Source organism: Vulpes lagopus, chromosome 1 (genome assembly GCF_018345385.1).
Source record: "Vulpes lagopus strain Blue_001 chromosome 1, ASM1834538v1, whole genome shotgun sequence".
Taxonomy (NCBI): Eukaryota; Metazoa; Chordata; class Mammalia; order Carnivora; family Canidae; genus Vulpes; species Vulpes lagopus.
In genome coordinates, this window is record NC_054824.1 from 119892117 (window position 1) to 119913210 (window position 21094).

Consider the following 21094-nt stretch of genomic DNA (forward strand, 5'->3'; position numbering starts at 1 on the left):
ATCACATCAGTGTTGCCAAACAGTTGTTAATCATCTCTCTTGTCTTTGTACTGAATTTATAAGAAAGTGACATAATAATGAGTCAGGATAACTAATGACCCTTATGATATAAGTAATATGGGTAGATACAGTAATTTAGAATTAGACATGTATATTTACTAGGAATTTAAACACTCATCTGAAAAGATGACAACTCTGTGACTGAGCTAGGTTTTCTTTTGAAATCTCGCACCAGTAAAACTTACTGTGTAATGAATAAGTAAAGATAAACATGGATTTTCCAGTTTTTATGTAGGAACATAAAAATAGGAACATATTTAGCTAATTCTAATATAAAATTAGAACATTTCAAAAATCTTGAAGCTCCTTAGAAACTCATTTCTTTTTCACTAAGACACTTATTGGAAGGTAAAACTGATTTTTGAATATATCTTCTGCAAAAAAAGCATAAAAAAGCATTTCATCCCCTAATTGTGAATTAAAATTGTTCTTAAAGTGAACAGTGACAGCTTCTGAGCCTTACTGTGGATCCTGAAAAATTCAGCTCTACCTTTATCCAAGTTTAGCACTCCAAAGAAGTGTCTTCTGTAAATAATCTTCATGACCATATTTCATTACTAAAATATTTAAACAGTCACAAGAAGATTCATTTTCTGAGGATTGATGGGATTTCTTACAGGGAATCCTTCAAGGTTACCAAGACAAAGCAGCTAAATAATCCTTTTTAAAATTTAAATCTCCAATCTTTCTATTACTCCAGTGTAATTTCATGTAGTAATAAGTATATATTAATCTCAAAGAAACTTAACCTAGGCTGCATAGATGTGTTTACTTTTGGAAATAAGAGCTATTAATTAGCTGTATATAACTCGTGAAAATTTAATGCAAAAGAAACTATTTATATGGCACTAGAAGGCACGTTTGGCTTTTTTTCCCCCCAGAATATTTATTTATTTACTTATTTTGTATGTATTTTTTATTGGAGTTCAGTATGCCAACATAATAGCATAACACCCAGTGCTTCGTTTGGCTTTTTTAAAATAAAAAAAATATGTAATTTTCTACAGCTTTGTTTCTCAAACTTTTAGATAAGTGTGAAAATTTACTTTAGAAGGCTGGGGTTTGTGCTCGCTTCAGCAGCACATACACTAGAAGGCTAGGGTTAACAATAAAGATTACAGTTCTTTCCCCCTGCCCACCACAGTGATCTACGGTTTTGTTGAAGTTGATCATTACATTTTCTTGTAGGCTTTAGGCCTAGTTTATTAATATAGATCTCCTTTTTAAATTATTTCATTTCTGTGTTATTTGGGGAAAAGTATAATTTAGAACAAAGTATTGTGATATATTAAGGTAAAATATTTTTATAAAGCATAAAATGTTCTTTTGTGAATGAATATATGAGCTTTCCTAGGGTGTTTTTACAAAAGTATACCTAACATTCTTCTAATTTTTCTGAGTTCATGAGGTTACATTTATTAATATGTAACCAAGACTTATGGTTTTTAACATAAGGGGGTTCTACATTGAAAATTATCCAGTGAAGCATGTTTTGGAGTGAGAGCCCTGAGGCATAGGACCCCAGTTCACATTGTGGCCTGCTGTGGGGAATGGTTTATTAGCCCTATGAAGTCTCAGTTTTGTGTTTTTTGTTGTTGTTGTTGTTTTGAGATTTATTTATTTATTCATGAGAGACACAGACTGAGAGAGAGAGGCAGAGACATAGGCAGAGGGAGAAACACGCTCCTTGCAGGGAGCCCCATGCAGGACTCAGTCCTGGATCCTGGGATCACGACCTGAACTGAAAGCAGGTGCCCAGCTGCGGAGCCACCCAGGCGTCCCAGTTTCCTTGTTTTTAAAGTAGTGACAGTAGGGCTGAGATCGTATCATAGTGTGTGTCCTATGGTTTTACGGACATCTCTACATTGCTCCCTCTCTCTCCAGTAGTCCTGATAATACGGTCATAGTTTCATATAAGAATAGCATAGTACCAAGAGTTGGGGAATCTGACTTAGGCTGGAAGTGGCTGTTTTTATCCATTTCCTAGTAGATTTTGGCATTGGCATTTTTTGTTTTATATAGTATTTATTTGTAGTGCCTTTGATATAGTCCTGACAGTACAACCAATATTTCTATTTTATAGGGATGACATTGTAACTATTTAAAATATTTTTTTTTCAATTTTTCATTTATTTATGATAGTCACAGAGAGAGAGAGAGAGAGGCAGAGACACAGGCGGAGGGAGAAGCAGGCTCCATGCACCGGGAGCCTGATGTGGGATTTGATCCCGGGTCTCCAGGATCGCGCCCCGGGCCAAAGGCAGGCGCCAAACCGCTGCGCCACCCAGGGATCCCTATTTAAAATATTTTTAATTAAAAAAAAAATTTTTTTAGACTTTAGACTGACAAAAGATTGAAACAACAAAAGAAAATGTTACAAAGTTGTTACATGTTACAGTTTCAAAATATGAAATGTTTCAGCATTTATTACTTTGTTATCTCACATTCCAGACCATGTGCCCTGTGTGTTTGGATCGGCTGAAGAATATGATTTTCCTATGTGGCCATGGAACATGCCAGCTCTGTGGAGACCGAATGAGTGAATGTCCTATTTGTCGCAAGGCTATTGAACGAAGGATTCTTTTGTATTAAGAACCTCAGTGTGTTTTCATAGCTGAAGTATTTGGTCACAAGCTCTTAGTAATCTATTAAGCTAGTTGGAGGTCTAATGAATTGATTTTTAATACCATAGTTTTTTTCTAGAGTGTAATTAGACTGTAAATATGCCAGAACAAAAAACCTCTATAAAACAGTGTTTGAAGTTGTGTTTTTTGTTTTTGGTTCTTTTAATTTGAAACATCAAATCCATGTAATTCATAGGCAATTTACTTGTCACTTCTAAGGGAAAAATCCTTTAAGGATCTCCTGTTTTTGGGTTTTTGTTGCATTTTTTCTTCTAGTTTATAAATTTGTTAGGCCTCAACAAATGTAGTTCCTTATGATCAGCTATCCTTCAATAATCATGATTTTACACAGTGGGTTGACATAGATACTCAAAGCAGTCATACATCAAATGAATGGGGCAAGGCAAACCATTAGGTCACATGTATCAAGTGACAAATTATAATACAGGTTTTACATGGTTAATATTGAAGAAAGGATTATCTTTTTAAGAAAAAAGTTCTGCAAATGATTGATTCTGAATTCTTTGAATGAAAGCATGAAATGAGAGTAGTGACTTTGCATTTAGCCTAATTTCTAGACTTAAAAGGAAAATTGTTTAACTTGAATCAAATTGCCAGTTTCAAGATGATTGACATGAAAAGGAAAAATAAGCAGTCATACTGGGGAACTGAGGTGGGGGAAGTGGCCAGTAAACGAGTACCTATTAACTGACCATTAAAAGTTGCCTTTCATATATATTAATTTATACACTGTTCTGTTTCCCAGCCTTTAAAAAAAAGTCTGTGAAAAGTATACCTCAGTTTTCCCTGTGGTTCCTTATCCAGGCTTGATCTGACCAGTGAAATAATGTTGCCCTATTTGGGTCTCTGAGGTTCCATGTAACTTCTCTCATGTACTGAATAGTACCCACAGTAATCTGAGAAGGATAATGCATTGTCCCAAGGCAGCAATCTTTTTCTTGTCCTTATCTGTTCATTCTGACAGTGTTACTGGTTCTACCTTCATCATAAGCCCTACTTCTATTTTCTTTCAGTTGCTAAGGCTTGTAAAGAAAACACTCTCCTTATACCTACATATTGAGGATGTTAGTTAAATAGCCAGTAGTATCCAAGACATAGTAAGTAACCTAATAATAAATACTTACTTTAGAGTGACCAGGACATTAACAGAAATATGTCTGATTATCTGTAGTTTGTTTTTTTTTTTTTTTTTTTTTTTTTTAACTCAAACCGATTCTAGAGCATCTGATCTTTTCCCTCTGAATGAGTAGTCTTACTTTATCTAGGATGAATCTATATATAAATAAGTGTTTTGGGGTCATTGCTGCTAGATTATAAAAATATCACCTGTTTACAGTGGTGTCTACTATATACTATGTATAAGCTTATTCGTAAGGATGTAGTTATCTTGTTTTTTTTTCCCGTTCTTTGATTCTGGTTTTTTCTTTTTTTTTTCTTTTTTTGTTTGGTTGGTTTTGTTTTGTTTTATTTTGTTTTTTTACAACAACTCAATTTAAGAATATTCCTGGCAATTTAATGACTGCTGCCTTTGCCAGTCCTGATGAAAACAGTGGTGAGCTTTTGCTGACTGATTTTATAGTCTTGGTAATTCCATGTCTGTGTTTAGCTGAATAACTTAGAATTTAGAACAGTAAAATTTTTATAAATTTTAAATTTGAAAACTTATATGGATTCAGTTATCTAATAAAGGGCCACTGAGGCTATTTTTTAAGCCATATTTTAAAGTAATAGAAAGATAGAACATCTGACATGATGTTCACTTAAAGAAACAGACTATTTTCTTTTAGGTTTGAAAATAGCAAAAGTCAGGATTTTTTTTTTTCTTCCATGCCATAGGCGGCCCATCTCTTTTCCACTAGATCAGTTGGAGAGGAGGGAACACCTGGCTGACTCATGCATGGTTCAGCCATCAAGTGAATTTTATGGTCTAGAGCTCTACTTTACTTAAGTCCTTTTTGTCTTAGGAGCTTGCAGTGCTTAAACTTACATCCCTAAAAGGTAATTTCCTTTTCCAGACTACTTTGTATCTTCGACATTAAAAATACAATAACATAAACTATTAGAAAAAATCATAAGGTCACTATGATTACAATGCTGTGTACTTGTGAATTTTCTATATTTGTACCACTTTGAAATTTGTTTAATGAGTAGGTGTCTATTTGTGTTTCAAGCATCTGAAAAATTATTTTAAATTTATTTTGTGTTTTTGAGTGAGATTAAGATAAGAACTGAGTTAAGTGACTTTCTTCTAACTATGAAAATGCTACCTCTTATATGTCTCTCAGCAGCACTTTCCCAGTTAGGTATGTTTCCTTCTCATCAGCTCATTATCATGTGCCTCAGAAGAGCTTTTACTTTTCCTAGACTCATTAAAAAAAACAACAACAACAACAACATAGCATTCATTCGTTCGAAAAAGTATTTATTGGGCCTCAGAGGCTAGATACACAACATTGAAAAATGATCAGAAAAAAAAAAAAAAAAAAAAAAAAGAAAAATGATCAGGATCTTAGCACACACAGAATCTATAGTGCAACAGTTGTACATTTGAAGAAATCTGTAGTCAAGAAGGGATCCAAAGGTACTGATTACATTTCTTCCCAATGTTTCAGAAGAGTTGTCATTAAGTAGCATTTGGATTCCCTCTTTGCCCCTTCAGTCCTACCACATTTTCTCCTCTACTCTAAGACTATCAGCTTTGTTGCCTGAAACACATACACAACTTAACCAGATGGTGCTATTCTAATCGTTTTTGTTCACATAGTTTAACATTCATACTGCTTATACTATATATGTATTTAATTTTGTTGGGAGCAAAAAGGCTTTTCAAGAGATCATTTTGTATTAGTGTAAGAATAGTATATTAGACAAATGTTTAGCTTAGCTGGCCAAATCATAATTGGACAAGATGTTTGTAATTTTATACATTGCAAATTGACCAGCTGGTTACTGAGACATATAACTAATTAATGACGTTGAAAATACCATTCTTAAATTTGTATCTTTGATGGCTTTAGCCTGTAAGAGCATTTTAGCATATTGAAATGAAATGCATGCTGCTTAAGATTTGTCCAATTCGAATTTCAAAGCTTGCTGGGTCATGTTCTTGTTTGTTATAAATTTTGAACCCTTTTCAGCTAGGAATTATTTACACTTACAAACTAAGAGACTTAGTGATGGGGTAGGATAAAGAGTAAAGAGTTGCTGTCAGTGTTTGAATTTAGAGAAAAAAGGGATTTGAGAAAATCATGTAGATTTCATCAAAGCAGTAAGCAGAGAAAGTATACTTGATTGAATAATAAAACAGGTCTTTCAACTAGTTTTTAATGTCATTTAATTGACAGTTGCTTTGTAAACTATATGGTTTAATATGTCTGGCTTTAAAAAAGTCCAAAGGAAAAGCACCTATCCTGTCAGAGTGTCTAAAATGATAAGTAAAATAGTTTGTGTAAAAATTGAGATTTTGGAATAGAATTTTTTGTATTTTTTTTATTGTGGTAGAGATGCAACATGAAATTTACCATCTTCACTATCTTTAAGTATATAGGTCAGTAGTGTTAAGTATATTCATGTTAAACAGCTATCTAGAACTTTCTCACCTTGCAGAATTAAAACTCCATACCCATTAACTCTCCTCCCCCCAGTTGAATAGAGTTTTCATTAAATGTAAATCAAGAAACAACTTGAATTATCTTAATTGTGTTTGCAAGATTTAAAGTCATGGTCAACCTTAAGTTCCTAAGATTTGGGGGATGACAGAATTTATTCCCTTCCTCCCAGCTGTTATAAATCATAATTTGAGTTGGTATTAAATGTCTGTTAATTGGAAGGGTTTGTTACTTCGTTTGGAGCCAGAGGAGGGGGGAACACATTTTAAACATTAGAATCAGTTTTAAATTTGTAGTGAATTGGGAAGGTAATAGATTTTCACAGACTGTGTGCCTTGTTGAAAATGTCAGTTGTCTTTAAGTCTCCTTGAAACAGTCTCAAAATATTTTTTTCCTCTCAAAAACACAACCTAATTTTATTTGCTTGAATATTATGATAGGAATGCTTACTGATATTACTTGATAATTATATAATAGCCTTGGAACTTTAACATTTATATATACACACATATATAAAAAACTATAGCAGTATTAATAATCACAGTTGTACTTCTTTAAAACATTAAATTTGAGGAAAAACTATTTAATGCTGTCTCGTGTACATTGCTTTGCTATAGTGAGGGGGAAACCCTTTAGATTGAGACTCAGTTTACTAATAAATGGTTAGTAGAGGATGAAACTAGAGTGTGAAAATATGAACGAGTTAGTGGAGCTGATGAATTAAAATCATAAGTTGCTACATTGGCATTTTCTACCTCCTTTTCTGTCAGAGTATTACTTTTCCAGCTTTTATTCTTTTTTGTGACTAAGGAAGAGATGAGAACCCAAGGTTCAAATTGGAATTTTTATGTTGTTGAGGATTTAAGCAGTAGGTACAGGAAGGGTGGACTTGCCACATCAATTTTGCGTGTAAATCCATAACTACAGGTTATGACTGACATCTACAAAATGTGTAAGAAAGGTAATATTGCTGAATATTTTTGCTTTTCCTGTACAGTCTACATGACTTTGTTTCATAAACGTGACTTCTTTCCTCCAAAATGCAAAATGGTCATGTAATTTTCTATAAAATAAACAGATAGGCCATTTTGTCTGAAATCTATAATTTCAGGAAGCTATTGGAAGTTCTGACTCAGGGCTTTGTAACAGTTTAAGCAATTGTTAATTATATTTTGAAAAATCCATCTACATAATTCTTCAGTGCCTTGAAAGAATTATTAACTTGGCAACACTACTAAAACTTTTTAGAAGACTGTCTTTAGTGTGGGTGCATCATCACACACACGTTTATAAGATGTATTGCTTAGCTTGTGTTAATAGCAATACTGCATGTGTGCTGGGTTTGGGTAATTCTTTAAAGGAAGTTTTCTAGATTTGCACTTGATATTTGTTTTGTTTTTTTTTTTTTAAACTGATTATTTATGGCCATGACACTGTTACCAGAAAAGTAATTCTATAAGTCATTATGCAAAGTCATGTATAGGTAGCATCTGGGAAGAAGAGCTAGGGTTCATACAGTTTGCTATTTTAATATGAAAGGAGAGTCTGTTTGGTAAACACAGATTGTCTTCCCCTCATGAACAAAAGATCTTTTATTAAGTGATTTGGTTTAAAAATATTTTTTTTAAGGAAATCATGGATTGCATGTTCTTCTTAATGCTAGTCTTACTTAGCCTGAATCCACAAAATTGTTCTGTTAATTTCAGTATGCTTGTCATCCTAAATACACAGTATATTCAGTGTGATAGAAAGCAGTTTAAATGACGCATAGGAATGTTTTGCTTTGTATTTTTTCCAGTGTTTTTTAGCTCCCACTTGATTAAAGTCTTGCTCGTGAATATAGTTTCTGTATGGCAAATGATTCTTGCTTATTTAGCTTTTGTTAAAAAACACTTAGCAAGAGCTAAGCTTTTAAAAATAAGTGCAAACATTTACCATTAATAAAACTTACACTGTAATATTATATAGTGCTTTTCTCTGATCTTTTGAAAGTATTCATATGAATTTTGATTTTTTTTAAGGTATTGAAAACATATCTCAATATATCAAACCTATTATTGGAAAGGAAATTACCATGTCTTTGAAAAACAAGGACATACATCTTCAACTCAACATAAGACATAGGTGCCCACATCTAGAAGGCTGTCATTACAGTTGTTTACATTTAAGGTACCTCTATCTAAAGGGCCAAAGAACCTTTTCATATTTTGACACTCACAGTCTTTCAGGATATTGTGAAAGTAGTCTCCATAGGATAAATTTGATAGAAAATCAGTCAACCAGTTAGGAAGACTCAATTTTTCTATATAAAGTTTATTCCTCTTCATAATTCAGATGTAGATTTCATTTTCAAAAGATAAACATTTTAAAGCAATGATTTCTTTGGCTTTTTTAGTGTTTTGTGACTAAATCAGTAATTGAATGGTTTGGAGTTATTTTTTTCAAGTTAATAGAAGCAATTATTTCTCATTGAGAGGTTGTCTGGTTCTAGTTCAAAATATTCAGTATGTGTATCTGGAATGTTTAAGAAGGAAAACCATCTGAAACAAAGTATTTTAATTGTTTATTTGAAAAAAGCATATGTATTCCAACTTTAAAATTGTGAATTTATTTTTGGATAACCTCTAACTGTATTTCTGTTGCTGTATAATTAGATGTTTCATGGCAATATTTTTTATTAAATTGAAACTGTATAGGTTTTTAAAATAAAGACATTTCAGAAAGTCTGATTTATATTTTTTATCAAAATCTGATTCATATTTTTTATTCATCCTTCACAGAAGTTCAAATTATTTGTTAGTCTTATAGTGTAGCATTTCCCAAATTTACGGACAGTGAAAACTTTTAAATGGTGCATTACAGAGTAGTGATAGTTTATAAGATAGAATGAAGGCATGGATTAAAGTAGGACACCAAAAATTATTTCAGGTAATTGCTGAAGAATGATCATTTGACAAATAGTTTTTTTTTCCCTTTAAAACAAAACTAGTTGGTAAACTCATTTTGTTAAACACACAGAAATAAACCCTATAAGAACAATATTATGAAAGGATAGGATAGATCCAAAACAGAGCCCATTGATCACTGAATAGGTGACATAGCAATGAAACTGTTAGGTAATGCTGCCTTTGCACTAATGCTCTAATCAAATGTAATGTGTTCATGCTTTAGGTTCCTCTTTTTATCAGGTTCTTGCATTCTCAGATATGGCAGCTTTCTGAAAGGCTGATTTTTCGAGTCAAAAAAATATTCTTTACTTTTCATACATATTTAAGTGTATTACCCTCCCTTCCTGTCTCTCTTCTTCCTTTCTACAGAACACCAATTAACATCTTAAGTGGAACATTGACCTACAGATTGGAAAAAGCTTTTACGGGTGATGCTAACTAACCCTGATTTAACAGGGAACTAGGGAAGCAACCAAATCAGAGAACCCTGACCATGGCCAAGCCATACGGAAGAAAGACTGAGGTTCAAAAAGATTATATGCTCTCAGTATGTATGTATAGAACAAGAGTATTGTAGTGGTTTCCTATTGCAGCTATAAAAATTACCATGAATGTAGTGGCTTAAAACAACAGAAGCTTATGATCTTATGGTTCTGGAGGCCAGAGATCTGACAGAAAGCTAGTCAGAAAACCCCAAAATTCTTGGAGTTCAAACAACACATTTCTAAATAACATGGGTCAAAGAAGTCTCAAGAGAAATTACAAAAATGTTTTGAACTAAATAATGAAAATGTTTTGAAGATACAACTTGTCAAAATTTGTGGGATGCAATGAAAGCAGCTCAGAAGGCAATTTATAACATTGAATAGAAACATTAGGAAAAGAATTATAAATGGCTAATCTAAGCTTCCACCTTAGGAAACTAGAAAAAGAAGAGTAAACTAAATCCAAAGTAACCAGAAGAAAAGAAATAATAAAACAGCAAAAATCAGTGAAATTGAAGACAGGAGTTCAACAGAAAAATCAAGGAAACCAAAAGCTGATTCTTTGAAAAGATCAATAAAATTGATAAACCTCTAGGCAGGTTATCTAACAAAAAAGACTCAAATTACTAGACTCATGGATATTAACAGGACAGTAAACCACTCTAGCCCACAAACTTGATAACTTAGATGAAATTGACCAATTCCTTAAAAGACAAAATATACCAAAACACACACAAGGTGAAATAATCTGAATATACCTGTATCTATTAAAGAAATTGATCAGAAAGGGAGACAAAACATAAAGACTCCTAACTCTGGGAAAGGAACTAGGGGTGGTGGAAGGGGAGGAGGGTGGGGGTGGGGGTGAATGGGTGACGGGCACTGAGGGGGGCACTTGACGGGATGAGCACTGGGTGTTAATGCTGTATATTGGCAAATTGAACAACAAAAAATAAATTTATTATTAAAAAAATAATAATAAAAAAATAAATTTAATCAGGGCAGCCCGGGTGACTCAGCGGTTCAGCGCCACCTTCAGCCCCCAGGGCCTGATCCTGGAGACCCGGGATGGAGTCCCACATCAGGCTCCCTGCATGGAGCCTGCTTCTCCCTCTGCCCATGTCTCTGCCCCTCCCCACCCCCCCTTGTCTCTCACGAATAAATAAAATCTTAAAAAAAAAAAAGAAATTGAATAATTAATTAATTGCCTTTCAAAACCAAAAGCAGCAGGCCCAGATGGATTCACTGGTGAATTTTAGCACAAACATTGAGGAGAGAAATTATACCAATTCTACAGGTCTCTTCCAGAAAGTAGAAGCCAACATTTCCTTAATTAACTATCAAATCAGACAAAGACATTACAAGAAAGGAAAACTATAGGCCAATATCTCTCATGAACATATATTTAAAAATTTGCAACAAAATGTTAGCAAACTGAATCCAGTAATATATAAATAAAAAGAATTATACACCAATATACCAAATGGGATTTATTCCAGATATACTGATTTGGTTCAACATTCAAAAATTAATGTAATCCGTCACTTCAACATGCTAAAGAAAAATTATGACCAAATCAATAGAATGAGAAAAACCATTGGACAAAATCCCCATTTATGATACAAAGGAAAACATTATTAATGATGAAAATTCTCAAAATAGAAGAAAATTTGATGAAGAACTTATATAAAAATCCTACGGCAGGGATCCCTGGGTGGCGCAGCGGTTTGGCGCCTGCCTTTGGCCCAGGGCGCGATCCTGGAGACCCGGGATCGAATCCCACATCGGGCTCCCGGTGCATGGAGCCTGCTTCTCCCTCCGCCTGTGTCTCTGCCTCTCTCTCTCTCTCTCTCTGTGACTATCATAAATAAATAAAAAATTAAAAAAAAAAAATCCTACGGCCAACATCAAATGTAATGGTGAGAAATTAGATGCTTGCCCCTTAAAGTTGGGAATGAGGGGGCACCTATTGTGGCTCAGTGGTCAAGCTTCTGTCTTCGGCTCTGGTCGTAATCCTGCTTCTCTCTCTGCCTAATGTCTCACGAAAAAAAAAAAAGTTGGGAATGAAGCAAGGATTTCCACTCTTTACCACTCCTGGTCAGTGTTGTACTAAAGTCCTGGCGAAGGCAAGAATAAGGAAATAAAAGGTATGCAGATTGGAAAGGAAAAATTGAAACTATATTTGCAGATGACATGATTGTTTATGTAGAAATTTCCAAAGAATTAACAAAACTTGTGGAACTAATGAGTGTTGATACCCATAAAATAATTTGCTAGAATTTTGATTGAGACTGAATTCTGACCCACGCTGAATGCCTTGGCTGGTGTGGGGTCTCTGTGGTTGGAGAAGGGACTGTGGAGTCAGACCCAGACCCCTGAGGCAGGGTTGCTGAATGGCTGATGGTGATCTCTTAGGGGGCACAAACATACTGGTTCTGGGAGTGTTGGAAAACGGTAAGACTAGGAAGGCTGCTGCTGCTGCTACTGGACAAGCTATTGTTGCCTGGGTATGGAAGGGTTTCTGGGGATGGAAACAGGAAAGAGCCAGTCCCTCCCCATCTGTGTGCCACCCTCCAGCTATTCATCTTGTCAGAGCCTGGCAGAGAGACTCTGTTATGGCAAAATCCTGCTATGCAGCTAAACCCAACATCACAGATCTTACACAAGCCTGGATCTGACATTGGCTTCATAAGCAGCACAAGAATTTCTAGGTAAAAGTAAATCAAAGAATGGATGAGATAAGATTCTACATATCCTCTCATTATAAATATGATAGTTTTGTTAGGGAGCCTAGGACTCCCTCTGCTACAACAAGTACACTCCTATCCTCTAACAGACTGAGCAGGGATGGAGTGCTCACCACAGATGTGTTTTTTTTTTTTTTTTCCCAAATCACCACCAATACATTTATTTGAGGGAGGAAAGGTCAAATTTGATCAGGAACTTTTAAACGGCATGATACGAGACACTGGCCTGCCTAATTTCTGGGTGTTGACCACTGCACAGTAACCAGATCCTGCACGTAAGGCATCACCATTAAACAGACGAGCATTTGCTGAGGGAGACACATTCTGAGCAGTCACGTGCTTTCTCACTCAGAAGATGCTGCCTTTGTATCAGGAAAGTAGTGTTGAGAAACACGAAGGCAGAACCCAGCAGGAGCTTCCTAGCACAGGCCTGGATGCGATGGCGGCCTTGTGAAAGGGGATTGTGCCCTATCAGTTGGGATGAAGTGAAATCTTAACAATATTGAGTCTTTATGAACATGGAATATTTCTCTATTTAGATTTTTTCTCTCCTGAGAGTTTTATACTTTTCGTCATATAGTTCTTGTACATATTTTCTTATATTTATACCCAAAGATTTTAGAGGTTTTGGTGCTAATGTAAATGATACTGTGTTTAATTTTTCATTGTTCGTACATACAGAAGCAGTTAACTTTTGTATATTAACTTTATATCTTGTGACCTTGCGATAAACTGATCCTGAAGCTTATATGGAAAGGCAAAAGACCCAGAATAGCCAACACTATACTGAGGAAGAACAAAGTCCTAGAACAAACACTCAACTTCAAGAGTAATCAAGGCACTGTGATATTGGCAAAAGCATTGTTTCTTGGCCTTTTCAATGGAAAGGGCTAGGATTTTAAGATTTGTTCAGAGACAGAGTGAGTAGGGGGAGGTGCAGAGGGAGATGAAGAGAGAAAATGTCAAGCAGACATCACGCTGATTGTGGAGCCTGCTGTGGCGGTCTCTCACCACCCTGAGATCATGAGGTGAAATCAAGAGTCAGGCACTCAACTGACTGAGCTATCCAGTCGCCCCGGGAACATTTTTGAGAAAAAATACGTGATGAGTTCAAGCTGAAATTTCTAATTCAAATTCAAGACTACTGGCTATTTAAGCTCACTGATCTTATATCTATATCTCTAGTCAATCATGAAAAAATGTTTTCTTTGTTACACAAAGACAATGGTAACAATAATAGTTTCTGAAAAAATTAAAACAATTTTTTGTAGTTATATTAGAGTATATCTCACTGGGGATATTTCGTCAAATTATTGTGTTTTAAGTCTCCTAAAATAACTCTTTATGTGTAGTTATGCTCCCAAGTGGGTATACAGGTTTACTTTTGCTTTTGGATATTAGAATTGCTTCTAATGAATGAATATTCATTTATTGAATTTCATTTTAAATGATGTAAAATGTGTACCTTGTTCCAAAGTGAGTTCTATGAAAATATATTCAAAGAAGTCAGCCTTCCATCCCTGTCCCATCAGCCCTCCATTCCCCGTATAAATAATACGGCTTATTCTCCATTATTTTTATCTTAATATTAGGAAATACACACATGAATATATTGATACCCCATTTCTTTTTTAAAACACAAATATGCCGGGGTGCCTAGGTGGCTCAGTTGGTTAAGTGGCTGCCTTCAGCTTGGGTCATGATCCCAGGGTCCTTGGATTGAGCCCCTTGGTGGGCTCCCTGCCTCAGTGGGGTGTCTGTTTCTCCCTCTCCTTCTGCCCCTCCCCTGCTTATGTGTGTGCTATCTCTCTCTCTCTCATAAGTAAAATCTTTTAAAAAATAAAACACAAATGTGCTGACTATGCATGAAGGCTCCACCTAACCTCTCACATTTTAATAATATTTTATAGAACTTTTTCCCCCTATTGCTCTGTAGAGAGACACAAAGGGAAAGTAGGGGAGGTTATTATTTCAGAACTTAGGCACTTTGGTGGGATGGTGGTCTATAAAGTCATGATTCTGGGCTACCCTGCTTGATGAGTTGGAAGGTCAAGGTTGCCTGGAAAGTTATGAGAATCATTCCAGGGGTCTGGCCAAATTATTCGAAGCCAGGCTGGTTGGTTCCCTCTAGCCCAGTCTCTCCAGTTTAATTGTTCCTGTTATCCATTAGCCCCCATCTCCCGTCCTCTAGGGAAAAAAGGGACAGAAGAGTTGAAGAGGTATTGCCCAGCCCTCGGTACCTTCTGTAGGGCAAAAGCAAGTCAGCTTATGAGCTTATTTAAAGCCCCTTCTCTCTATCTTGTTACCTCCAGGCTTGGGAGAACCCATCCCCCAAAAAATGCTAAGGGCTTCTTCTTTTTTTTTAAAGAGCTTATTCTAAAACATTAGGAACCTCAAACTGCAGGTTGAGAAAATAAGGATTGTTTCCTTCCAATTATAACAAAGAGCACTTACTCCTGAGTGGGATCTTCTGCATTTCTATGGGAAGAGAAATGAAGACATACACCAGAGCCCAGGACTGTCCTGCTGGGGAGGAGCTTGGTGGGGTTCTCTGTGCCCCTCCAACCCCATCCCTCCTGGAGAATTTCGCTTGCACAAGGGAAACAAAGCATCCTGGATAAAAAGTGTTTTTTATCTGTGTATTGTCAGAGACTGTGTCAAACCTGGCTTCAACTAAGAGAATTGTTCTTGGAAGAGAAGATCCCATTTTTTCTTTTTAAAAATATGTTTTTTTAAAGATGCTATTTATTTATTTGACAGAGAGTACACAGGTAAGCAATGCAGAAGGCAGAGGGAGGAGAAGCATTCTCCCCAGTGAGCAGAGAGCTCCATGCAAGGCCAATCCCAAGACCCTGGGACCATGGCCTGAGCTGAAGGCAGAAGCTTAACCCACTAAACTTCCAGGCACCCCTTAAAAGCATGTTCTATGCAGGAGTGTGAAGGAACTGTCTACAGGCATCAAGGTAATGAGTAAATATGACATCATTCTGTTTAATGATAGCAACAAACATTCATTTACTGCCTACTGTGTGCATGCACAGGCACTTGATACACATCTGATTCAATCACTAGCACTATGAGTTTCATTTTACCTATATGAGGATGGGGAGCTCAGAAAGATTAAAAACATTGCTCACACTCTTTAATTTAGGTAGTAGCTGTGTTAGGATCCAAAATTGGTTTTCTTTTTATCTTTCCTTCCTCCCTCCTTTCCTTCCTTTCTTCCTACCTTCCTTTTTTTAAACAACCAAAGGGCCATATTTCTGACAGCAGTACCTCCTGCATTTGATGAAAGCTCTGAAGTGTGTCAGAAAAAAAAAAAAACTGATGTGAGAAGGAACTGGAAATGAGAATTTCAAGTTGAATGGGAAGAACCTGAGCAGTTAGTAACTTACTTCACCTTTCTACTCCTTGAATTTTCCCCTGAAGAATTGTAGGAAAACAAGTTCCCCAAACCGGGATCTCCATCAGATGCACCAACCTCTCTCTCCCACAAGAGGTCAGTAAAATCCTCTTAGTGAATTAAAGACCCGTTCCTTCCTGGTTAAACCACTCCAGGGGTTAGCAGCCGGACAGTAAGGATCATTCCATTACTGAAGGGACCTCTGACCTTCATATAGTCTCTTCTCTATCATGCTTCTTTTTCCATATTGAGTTTGCTTGACACCTGAACTCTATCTTCATGCTACCAGGTGTGAAACAAATGCAGTGAGCACAAAGGCTCAATTCTCTACTATTAGTTTAGTGATGTTTTGGCTAAAAATTGCTAAAATAAAAAAAAATTTTAATTGCTAAAATATATAATATTTATATATTTATAAATATTTATATATATAATATATAATATAAATATATTTGTATATAATATATATAAAATATAATTATAAAATATGATTACAAAGTATTTTTAAAAATTCTATATCTTGTAATTCTAGTATCTGAATAAGTATTTAGAACAAGAGATGACATGTCTAAAGCAATAATATGTTTAACACTTCATAAGTGCCTTCGAAAGCACTGTGGTTTATGCTTTATGTGGCATTTGAACCCTGGCGGTCTGGCCTGTGTCTCTGCCTGTAGTCATTGTAACATCCTGCCTCTCTGCCAGAGAAACAGGAATCTGTGTCTTCCATGGTTCTGCAAGAGAAATTTTCAGGTGTATAAGGTAATACAGACATTGAAGAAGTGGCTCAAGATCTTGTAGAGACTGGGAGCTCCTATAATTTAGGACACCCTCTTTAGAAAAACAATGAGAGTTATAAATAAAAATGTAGACATGAAAGTAAGGTTTTAGTTAGAAAGAGAGAATAAATCACAACAAATCATAATTAGAAAAAAGACCACAAACATCTCCAAATTTAGGGTGAAAAGCATATTTCCTAACAGAACTGCCTGATACATCTAATGCTCTCCCCTCGCATCTTGACGGAAGAGAATGTCCATTTTGACTATTGTTAATGAGAACCCAATCTTTGGCTTTCCATTTCTGTGTGACGACTGGAGGAATTTGTCATAGTTTCTGGCTGCATTTGTTTCAGGCCATTTTCTCGTGTACGCCCAGTAACCTGCAAGTGCCGGGCACCACGAGACCACAAGCCTATTGCGATACCGCCTTGGCCCTGCTCCTTTACACCACAACACCAGGAGCAAGAGCGATGGGAATGTTCCTGGAAGCCATGTCTATGCTAGGATAGCTTTGTGATAACTTAAGTATACGCAGAGATAACTGCAAGCCCCATCAACGCATCCAACTAAATGCCAAGTAAATGTGTCTTTAATATATCCTCATCTATGTCATCTCAAAAATGGAGTGGCTACCCCATGGCCACCTGACACACAGAAGTGAAAGAAAAGCAGAAATGGCAACAGAAAGCAATCTTACCTGATTGCAGCAAAAATACATAATATTTGCCTATTTTACAAACACCATGACCGAATGAACACACTGTTGGACTCTTCCCAGGCATTGGACGGGGCCGGTATAGTGAGAGCCCTGCAGCGTAAGCTTCTTTGGTTTTAAGGTATATCCCTCTGTACATATCCTTAGCGAACTCAGCCACGCCCCAGCCAGACGGTCGCAGCACACAGCAGAGAAACGATCGGCGCCCACCGCCGGCAAGAACACCTTCATTCCGTGACAGGATCCCTCCGGTGCTAGTCAGGCAAGTCACAGGGTTCCTCTACACCTCCTAATATTGCCATCTCTGCTTTGGACAAAGTGCATTTTCGAGTGGCCGGGAGCATGGGTCTTTGTATCAGTAAGAAGGACCGGGGGCATCCGTAGCACAACAGAAGTGAGTGTGCAACTGGGACTTAAGATTATACAGCCTTCTTGTGTCAATTGTCCACTTTTCCCAAGACTCAATAGTGATAAAAGCTTTGTTCATACTTTTCCCTTGGCTTACAAACTTCTCTATCCAGCACACATCCCACATTCCGACCCTGAGCCACGAAGCCTTCCCAGCAGCCCCAAGGCCCACGGCTCTCTCCTCTCTGAACTCCTACACATTTTCACAAACAATTCCCACAACAAATATTTGTTAAGTACCCATTCTGGGCTGGCCTTCAGTTAAATCTTAGTGGATTGCTTACAAAGCATTTTATGTGAGTCCATCTCTGTTTAGTGAGATTATAAACAAATTGGTGACAGGGACCAGGGTTTCTTGCTGGCCTATCACAGCTCTGGGCACGTCAGCACTGAATAAATACTAATTTGATTGATGCAGTTCTGTCTCCTTTCTGAGGACCAAATCTCTTGGCAGCTTCCCCTGAGCTGGCCCGGAGACTCCCTAAGTGGGTGGAGAAGGTAGAGTTATCTTCTGAAGAATTCAAATGGAGCCCCACCCCCACCCCCCATGACTGCTAATGGGCTCTTAGATACTCTGCAGCTCAATATTTGAAGCAACTTTTCTTCTCCAGTAAACTAGTTAGAAAATTTGACTTTTGACAAGATGGTAGTCCAAATCTAGCTACTGACCCCCCCACTCCCATCCCCAATGTCTTACTTTGTGAGGTAGCCAGGTGTGAGGGCACTGGGACTCGGACCCAACTCAGAACCCCATGATGCAGGTGGTCATGCTACATGTTGGCACTTCTGCCCTTCACTTCTCCTGTTTCTGTCCTGGGAGGCAATAGAGAAAAGTAGGAAAAGCAGATTCAAGTCTCCCCCTGACCTGGGTTCAGTGCTGGCACTGCCCTCACAGGCTGTGGGAGCCCTTAGTCAAGATCCCCCACCCCTACCCCTGGCCTCTCTCTCCTCCTCTGGACATGGAGTGTTCACAGAATGCATGACATCAAAAGGCTGTGGAATTTATATATGCAAGGATTCTGGGTGATTGCTGGAATTCAGTTTTCTCTGTGCAGGTTCTCTTCTCTGTCTCCCAAATCCTGTCCTGTAAATTGGTGCAGCCACTATGGAGAACAATATGGAGATTCCTCTAAAAATTAAAAATCGAAAAAAAAAATCGACCTACAGGGACCACACAGTTAAGTGTCTACTTTTGACTCAGGTCGTGATCTCGGGGTTCTAGGATGGAGCCCTGCATCTGGCTCCCTGCTCAGTGGAGAGCCTGCGTCTCCCTCTCCCTCTGCCCCTCCTACCCCATTTGTGTGTGCACTCTTTCTCTCTCTCTCAAATACACAAATAAGATCTTTAAAAAAAATAGACGTACTATAGGATCTAGCAATCTTCTGATAAATATATCAAACATACCTTTGGAATATTGATCAGAAGAAAATGAAAACACCAATTTGAAAGGATGCTCACTCCCATGTCCATTGCAGCATTACTTACAATAGCCAAGATATAAAAGCAACCCAAGTGTCCATTGACAGATGAATGGATAAAGAAGATGTGGTACATATATACAAGGAATATTACTTAGCTGTAAAAAGAGAATGAGACCTTGCCATTTGAATAACATGGATGAAACTAGGGGGTATTATGCTAAGTGAAGTAGGACAGAGAAAGACATATACCATATGATTTCACTTACATGTGGAATCCAAAAAGCTGAAACAAATGAAAAAATAAAACAGAAACAGACTAAAAAATACAGAGAACAAACTGGTGGTTGCCAGAGGAGAGAGGAGTAAAAGGGATAAACAAAATAGGCGAAGGGGATTAAGAGGTACAAACTTCTAGTTCCAAAATAAATAAATTGTGGGCATGTAAAGTACAGCATAGGGAATATTATTCAATAACACTGTAATAACTTTGTATGGTGACACATGGTAACTAGACTTGGGGTGATTTTTTAGTGTATATAAATATTGAATGACTGTGTTGTACACCTGAAAGTAATATATTGTACAACAACTACAATTAAAAAAAATCCTGTCCCTGTAGATGTCCTTGTCCAGATAAATCCCTGCACTGTCTAAATTTACCCCTATCCCAAGCTATGGAGCTTCTCAACTTTCTTCTCTCTTAGCCTAATGATGGAACTTGTGTGGGGATTCAGTAGCAGGTTTGGTATTTTTAGGAAGGAGCTCTGTTTATTCCTATTCCTTTTCCATGATTGAAGAGTAGTCCTGTCCAGAGAGCTGGAAGTGCCAAGACTTCCAGAAAGTTATCTTCTCTCCTGGCACTGGGTGGGCATCTAACACCAACAAGTAACTTTCAGAAATAGAGTAGCATTATCTGATTTTTATGAAACTTAAAATCTTTTACTCTACTAACTCAATTTAAGATCTGAGCTTATGAGGCTTTGCCATTGCTGGGTCCTTATCTATGTCTTAAATGAATAAGGATCCCTTTATCTGGGTAATCTCTCTGTGTCTCATCTTCCTCATCTGTAAAATGGGAATATTCACGATATCTGCCTGACAGGGAAGTTATGAGTTAATGTCTTTGCCATCTCGATAAAAGGCAACTCTACCTTCCCATTGCCAGATCCAAAAGCTCAGTGTTCATCGTCTTTTGATTGATTTTTTTTCCTTTTCTCTTTCCTTAACTCCAACCTGTCAGCAAATCCTGTTGGCTGTACCCTGAAAATTGAATCTGACTGCTTCTTCCTGCTTCTCCTGCTACCTGGACAAAGCCACGCCCTCTTGTCGGATTATGACAATAGTCTTACCTGTCTGGCCTCTGCTGCTTGCTGTCCCCTTTCAGCCTATTCTTCACATTACTGCTAAAGTGAGCTTTCTAATGTGTAAATCAGACTAAATGTCTGACTAAAAAATAAATAATAATAGATATCTCCCACACTGTTGTGGGATTAAACATGATACTCATATTTGCTAAACCCGTAATAGGATGATTGGCTATAGGAAATGATAAATGTTACTTAGCCTTCAGGTTGCATTAGTGACTGTGCTTAGGACCCTCCAAAAGCTTTGCATCGCACTCCGACAAAACAACAACAACAATAACAACAACAATTCTTCCATGCTCCAGGCCTAATGCATCCTCCTTCTCATCACTAATTCCATTCCTGTCCCCTGGCTGCGGCACATGGGCTCCTTTCTCTTTTTTGAAAGTTCCAAACACCTTTCTACCCCAGGGCCTTTAGCATTTGCTGTTCCCTCCCTCTAGAATGCCCTTCTCATGAATATTCACAAGGCTCACCCCCTCTTCCCCACTTCTTTTAGGTGTCTGTT

At 37.1% G+C, this 21094-nt stretch overlaps 1 protein-coding gene across 1 annotated transcript in view; it reads left to right on the forward strand.

Annotated features, from left to right (window-relative positions):
- Window positions 1-8276, forward strand: part of MIB1 (MIB E3 ubiquitin protein ligase 1) — a 136244-nt gene extending 127968 nt beyond the window's left edge. Inside the window, exon 21 of the mRNA XM_041757927.1 lies at window positions 2512-8276. Within this exon, the coding sequence (XP_041613861.1) occupies window positions 2512-2652 (141 nt within the window). The 3' untranslated portion in view covers window positions 2653-8276. The remainder of the gene's footprint in view (window positions 1-2511) is intronic.
- Window positions 8277-21094: the final 12818 nt, after the last annotated feature.